This window comes from Eurosta solidaginis, chromosome 1, assembly GCF_040869045.1.
Source record: "Eurosta solidaginis isolate ZX-2024a chromosome 1, ASM4086904v1, whole genome shotgun sequence".
NCBI lineage: Eukaryota > Metazoa > Arthropoda > Insecta > Diptera > Tephritidae > Eurosta > Eurosta solidaginis.
The window spans coordinates 340,699,647-340,707,346 of NC_090319.1; the positions used below are offsets into that span (position 1 = coordinate 340,699,647).

The following is a 7,700-nucleotide window of genomic DNA, read 5'->3' on the forward strand; positions in this document are numbered from 1 at the left end:
CATTATAAATTCTATCACACATTCGACACTATTAGCATGTCCATATTCGGTGGATATATATTTCAAACTCAAGTTAGTTTCCATGAAGTGTTTTGTAAGGGTCTTTTTGATATTTTTGAAGTTTTTTAATAATGCATTTAAATCGTTTAAATCGTAAGAATGCTTCTTGTTCCAAAGATAACTCATATAACATGATTCGTATTTTAAGCAAACAAAGACAAGGGCTTAAAGTCTGCCATATTAATGCGCAAAGCCTCCGTAATAAAATCGACGAATTCAGATATCTTTTCGAAGACTCTAACGTAGACATAATATGTGTATCGGAGACTTGGTTCTATGCTGAAAGCAACGATGAATTATTCAACGCAAGCGGGTATAAACTTTTTCGTTTGGATAGAATGGGGTATGGTGGGGGTGTGGCAATTTATGTTAGGAGTGGGCTGTCATGCAAGCTCAACTGTGTGTCATTGCCATCAAGTTCGATTAAGTACATTTTTCTAGAGATATTTACCAGGTTTGACAGGCTACTCATTGGCTGCGTTTACAGGCCGCACAAACAAATCGAATACATGGAATTTGTTGATTTCCTTGAAAATTTAATGATAAAGGGCATTTAAAGGCATGACACGCCTGATGGATGTTGAGAGGGAGCGCAGAGAAATGCGCAGGCGAAGCAGTGGCGATTAAGTCGACACTCAGAGCAAATAGTGGGAACTTGAACGCAGGTACAACAGTAGGCTCTTAAAAAATGAGAAATATGTAACACCACCATGAAGTAATGCGAAAGTTGTACCGGGGTGGCGACCGTTCCAAAAGTAGGGCTGGTTTTTAGCCTTCGGACACACGGTTCCTACGACGACAGGAATTATGGTGCATTAGGCATTTTCCAGCCCTCCCGAAAAAAAAAAAAAAAATACGACCTAATGTGCATAATATATACAGAAAAAATGCAGCGGTTATTTAAATTTTTATTTTCGTTTATACTCAGCACTCCCTCACTCCTGAATTTTGCAAATAATCTGAACTCTGCCTTATGCTGAAATCTCTATCATCGAATTTAAATCATGCAATGTGGAATTTTAAAGAAATTTTTCTCAAATTCAAGCGGATGCAGCGTTTTTAACTAAAATCAAACAACATTGTGCAGAATTTATAGATTGTAGAGAAAAACATGTGGGTTTTACATGAAACAAATAACATAAACAATACTTATTTGTGTGAGAAAGAACAGTGGACTGGGCTGGTTCTCATACGAAATAAAAAATTTGCAAAAGTCCGCTCCTGTTCATAAAGAAATAAAAAGTAGGGAAAGGCCGATAAGTTGGTAAAGGTGGGTGCAGCACTCAATGAATCCATGGTAGACGTCGTAATCCCTTTGGGAGAAATTAAAGGAGACAGGAATTGCATATTATCCATAAAACAGGAAAGGTGTGGGCAAAAGTGCGGGCTGCAAATTTCTAAGATCATATAAAAAGCTTAAGGGTTACGATGGGCATGGTGAGGTTGCACTGTCCGGTCAGTAAAGACGTCACATAGACTGAATGTGTTCATAGCGTTACCAAAATATGTTTGACGACCAAACGGATAAACACCAATTAGGTACCGGGACTTATGTTAGACAATAACTTAATCCTCTTGGCAAATACTACAAGTTTTTTAGAATCTAGCTTTATGGCTGCCTCGCGATCTTGCAATTCTACCACGCCTTGTAGGTGAAGCCTCTCAAGCACAGAACGGGCTCAACCGATTCTTCCTGCGGCTTGCATTTCCTAAATCTGCTTTTACTGAAGACGTCTAACTTATAAGCATGTGACGCCAGAAGGCAATGTGCAGTTAGTATGCCCATCGTGAGACTTAAGTCTTCTCAAGTCGAACGTCATAGGATTTGCACGTGGTCGTAGAAACTTTCTGTCCATGCTTCTGTCCACGCCTTTTCTGCTTGATGGATCATATAAGACGTCTAACTTTTATTTATCTAGTACTGCACCCTCCTTTGTTAACTCATCCACCTTTTCGTTACCTTTTCCAGTATAGATGTATGGTCGGATCTGAACGAAGTCCCTCCAATGCTTCTTTTCAGTCAAGGGCACTTCTTGATGAAATACTGTGTGAGATTATTGCCGTGATGCCCGCTTGTGTATCAATATATGTATACATTGAAGTGAATGCAGCTTAAGCACGCTTCCTCTAAAATTTCAGCTGCTTTCTTCTCGGGTACAATTTCCGCTTAAAACTTTGAAACTAAAGTCTAAACTCATACAATTAATTAAACTCAACAGAGCGCAGATGGGTTGGACTACAAAAAAGTTCAGCGAAGCTAATGTGTGCGACTTTAGTACGGACAAGACGACAGCTGGCTTGGTTAAACCTTTTTTTCACTCGGCAGTGCAATTTGATCTGCTTTTCTTGTTACAAAAAATTTTATGGATTACTCGCTATTTTCGTATAGGATTATCCCACTGTGCTCATTGCTGGCTCTTAGGTCAAGCATTTCTACTCAATGAAATATATATTTTTTATGAGCTGATGATAAGCCTCTAAACAATTTAATAGGTTTTTTTTAACTTGCAGACTTAAATATATGCATTGCAAACACTTTGGCGATAAGCGCAAGCAACCATCCTCTTACTCCACGGCTGTCATTTGGCAATTTGAAAGTTTGCATTGTGCGGGTATAAAAGCGAAGTTCGCATAGCCAAAAAGTATGATTTCGCAATATGAAATTGTTCACGTTGGCTGCTGTTGTAGCGTTGGCTTTTTGTGCCACTGTTTCGTCGAAACATATTGAATCGAAAACCGCCGATAAGGATTTTCTCATAAAGCAGAAATTCATTTTGGAAATCCTGCAGCACATTTATCAAGATGATGTCTGGGTAACAAAATACGATTCCAGCTACTACGAATACAAACCATGGGAACATGTTGCAGACTATCATCAACATGAAGTATTGCAGAACTTCTTCGAATTATGGCAGCACAAACCAATGCATGATGATGAAGTATTCAGTGTGATGTATGATCGTCATTTGGATTATGCTGTAGGTTTGGCGCGACTTTTCTACTTGGCCAAAGATTGGGACACCTTAACACATGCCGTCTTCTGGGCACGTCAACATGCCAACAAACACTTGTTTGTCTATGCATTAACTGTAGTCGGTTTACATCGCCCCGATATGAAAGGTATTGTCTATCCTGCTATCTACGAAGTTTTGCCATGGTACTTCTTCGATGTGGAAACACTGGAAAAGGCCGAACAATATAGAATGCATAATTTCCATCAGGTCAAGCAATTGGATAATATTTACAATATTGCAATCAAATCGAATTACAGCAATGTCTATGGCAGCATGCATGATGATCATGATCTTGCCTACTTTTTGGAAGATGTTGGTCTTAATGCTTTCTATTATTACTACAATTTGGATTATCCATTCTGGGCAAAAGGTGTTGAAGGTGTAGAATTGAATAATGATCGCCGTGGTGAATTGTGGATCTTTACATATTGGCAGTTGCTGGCACGTTATTATTTGGAACGTCTTTCGCATGATTTGGGCGAAATTGAGAGCTTCGATATATATGGAACGGTTCCTCATGGTTACCACAGTGGCTTGCGTTATTATTCTGGTGTGAGCTTTCCCGGTCGTGATAATGATTACAAGTTCTATCATGTAGAAAATATGGAGCATATGCGTCGTTTGCATGTGATTAGTCGTCGCATAATGGACTTCATTGATGATCAGCACAGTAGTGATGTTAAGGTAGTAAATATGTTGGGTAACATATTGCACGGTAATGTTGATAGCGTTAATTTGAAACATTACAAAAGCATCGCATATGAATACAAACTTATAGTAAATGAAGGCAAGCCCTATGGAAAATATCATGAGACTTTACCAACAACTCATATGCATTTCGAAACTTCGCTACGCGACCCACTTTTCTTCCAAATCAGCAAGGATATCATCGAATACTATTGGCTTTTGGCTGCCTCCTTTCCTGAGTACACCGTACACGATTACCAATTTGAGGGTGTGAAGATTGTAAATGTGCAAATGCCTGATCATTTGACAACATATTTTGATTACTTCGAGTCTGATATTAGTAATGCTGTCAATGTTGAAATGCCTGTAGATGGTAGCAATGATCCTTTGGTTAACTTTGGCCGTAATTCCCAACATGCTGGACACAGCTTTGTTGTAAAGGCACGTCAAAATCGCCTCAATCACAAACCATTCCAAATTCAAATGGAAGTTAGCTCTGATAAGACACAAATGGCTGTCGTTAAGATTTTCGTTGGTCCCCATCAAGTTGGTAGTGACAAATATCATTATATTGAACAAAACTACATGAACTTCTTCGAATTGGAACATTTCGCTGTTAATTTGGTAGCTGGTTCGAATGTAATTACACGCAATTCAGACGATTTCAGCTGGTGGGTTGACGATAGAACCACATACTTTGAGTTGTATAAGAAAGTTATGGATGCTATTAATTCGGACTATAAATTCCAATTAAATCAAAATGAAGCTCATTGTGGTGCACCACAACGTTTGATGTTGCCCATCGGTAGGAAGGGTGGTATGCCATACCAATTCTTCTTCATGGTCTATCCATATCATGAGCCTGCAGTTAGACAGCACACGGGCTACGATCCAGTTGTTTCCTGTGGTGTTGGCTCTGGCGCTAGATGGGTCGATTCAATGCCATTCGGCTTCCCCTTCAATCGTCCCGTTAAACATGGTTACTACTTTGACGTAGATAATTTCCACTTTGAACCTGTGGTGATCGTCCATAAGGAGGATACGCATAATGTAGTTTAAGGTGAATGATTCTTTTAGTAGACTTAAATTTTTCAGTAATTTTAAATCACAAAGTATCGAATTGTATTTAGGTAAATAAACGATTTAAATATAACCTTAAATCTATTTGTGAATAGGGTGTGCCAGTATTTCAGCTGCCGTTTTCAAAACGTCTTATCCCAGCAAATTCTAAAAAACTCTTTATAACAGAAATGGTTTGAAGAACTCCTTCACTAAGAAATTAAAAACGGCCGCCCTTTGCATAGTTCAAATGCGATTTGAGCTGAGATAAGTGATTATACATAACAGTAAAACCGTGGCGACCCTCAAATTAGAGACACCTTCACATCAGACAGCTTGCAGACAAACACAAGCGGGAAAACTGGGAAGAACACCTAAAGAACTGCATCCTCTCTGCTTTTGTAGGTAAAATTTGGTCAACCTTAGAGTCGCTCTTAAATTCCACTAAGCTCAATGACAGAATATCTATAACTTTTGCCAATAAAGTGCGATCGGATGCGAAGAAATGCGCCAAAAATGGAAAATTGTGAGGTTGATGAACCATTTAACGCAGGAAACTCCTACCGACCAATATCCCTTCTATTGCCAGTATATAAGATACCTGTAGTTGTCCTGCTTCCTTACTTCATCGCAAACTTGGGGCTTGCCCCAGCATGACTTCCCCAAATTACATACCGCCAACAACGTGTTAAACGCCATCAACATACAGACCTGAAATTGTCCACCCTATCTCCCAGCCTCAAAAGCTGGACTGCAAATTATATGTGTGACCTGCAGGAATCGACGCAATTCAGGAACGTACATGTAAACCCAGTAGAATTAAATAAGGGGTGCGTTAGGGTGGTGATTAAAAATTCGCCGCCATCCAGTAACTTAAGTAATCCCCATAAGCACTGTGAATAAATCTGGCACTTAAAAATACAGAAACATCTATAAAAAGGCGTTGCAGCACTATGCCAGCGATTTTCCGGAGAACCCTGTTCTTAACGTTTAATACCCTAGGCTCGCGGTTGAGTTGATCCACAAGGAGACGAAACAGGTGTCGCCTTTTTCGACCTGATGTCACATTGTTTAATTTTTCCCAAATTATTAAATAATTTATAAATTAACAAGTAAGGACGGGAATGCCTTCGGCTGTGCCGATGACTTCATATCTTTCATGAATGGGGCTGAACAATAATCTTATCCCATTCGTAATCTCCAAATAATCGGATGTATAAGATACGAAACATATAGTGAACAGATGTACATACCTAAACTATTTTTAAGATAAATATAAAATAAAAAATGGCAAAAACCCCCTTATCTGAACGATCGGTTGTATGGGATATATATTATATATAGCTGCGATCGAAACGATTTTTACAGGAAATCTTCTATGATATATTAGAATAAATATCACCAAATATCACCAAGTTTAACGTTTTTATATTGGAAATTAAGGGAGAAATTGCCAAAAATCTTTCTATCTGAATGATCGGTTGTATGGGATATATATTATATATAGCTCCGATCCTAATGATTTTTTTATGAAACCTTCTACGATATATTTGAATATATACCACCAAGTTTCACGTCTTTATATTGGAAACTAAGGGAGAAATCGCCAAAAATCTTTCTATCTGAACGTTCGGTTCTATGGGATATATAATATATATAGCTCCGATCAAAGTAATTTTTTCTGAAATAAAAAATATGTGGTATATTAGAATATATATCAGCGAGTTTCACGTTAATACTTTCTAAATTAAGGGAGAAATGGCCAAAAATCTTTCTATCTGTACGATCGGTTATATCGGATATATATTATATATAGCTCCGATCCTAGTGATTTTTTCATGAAATCTTCTATGATATATTAGAATAAATATCACCAAGTTTAACGTTTTTATATTGGAAATTAAGGGAGAAATTGCCAAAAATCTTTCTATCTGAACGATCGGTTGTATGGGATATATATTATATATAGCTCCGATCCTAATGATTTTTTCATGAAACCTTCTACGATATATTTGAATATATACCACCAAGTTTCACGTCTTTATATTGGAAACTAAGGGAGAAATCGCCAAAAATCTTTCTATCTGAACGTTCGGTTGTATGGGATATATAATATATATAGCTCCGATCAAAGTAATTTTTTCTGAAATAAAAAATATGTGGTATATTAGAATATATATCAGCGAGTTTCACGTTAATACTTTCTAAATTAAGGGAGAAATGGCCAAAAATCTTTCTATCTGAACGATCGGTTGTATGCGTTACAACTATATATAGCTCCGATCAAAGTGATTTTTTCAGGATATCTTCTATGATATATAGGAATATATATCACAGAGTTTCACGTTTATACTTTCTAAATTGAGGCAGGAATGACCAAAATTGTCTTATCTGAACGATCGGTTGTATGGGAGATATATGTTATAGTGGTCCGATCCTAAAGGATCCAAAAATGTCTAATATAATACAAAAATACATCCTTGTGCCAAATGTCATTGAGATATCTCAAAATTTTAGGGAATAGTTTGCGTTCAAACAGACAGACGGACGGACGGACAGACGGACATGGCTATATCAACTCAGTTCGTCGCCCTGATCAATTCGGTATTCTTAATGGTGAGTCTATCTTCTATATTTCTCAATGTTACAAACATCGGATCAAAGTTAATATACCTTTTCATGTCCATAAAAGGTATAAAAATTGCTTCAATAAATGTTTTCATACATTTAAAGCAATAAGGGCAACACCGGCTTTATTCATTCAAATAGACAACACTGGTTAATTCTTTGTTGTTCTATAAATAGAACAAATACCAAAAACCAGTTTCTTTGAAACCGCCGCAACAACAAGCATATCTTTGACACATTATTACATACTAC

At 37.4% G+C, this 7,700-nt stretch overlaps 1 protein-coding gene across 1 annotated transcript; it reads left to right on the forward strand.

Annotated features, from left to right (window-relative positions):
- The first annotated feature begins 2,686 nt into the window (after window positions 1–2,686).
- Lsp2 (Larval serum protein 2) lies at window positions 2,687–4,921 on the forward strand. Its single transcript, XM_067773531.1, has one exon. The coding sequence runs from the start codon at window positions 2,718–2,720 to the stop codon at window positions 4,818–4,820; it is 2,103 nt and encodes a 700-aa protein (XP_067629632.1). The 5' UTR covers window positions 2,687–2,717; the 3' UTR covers window positions 4,821–4,921.
- The last annotated feature ends 2,779 nt before the right edge of the window (window positions 4,922–7,700 follow it).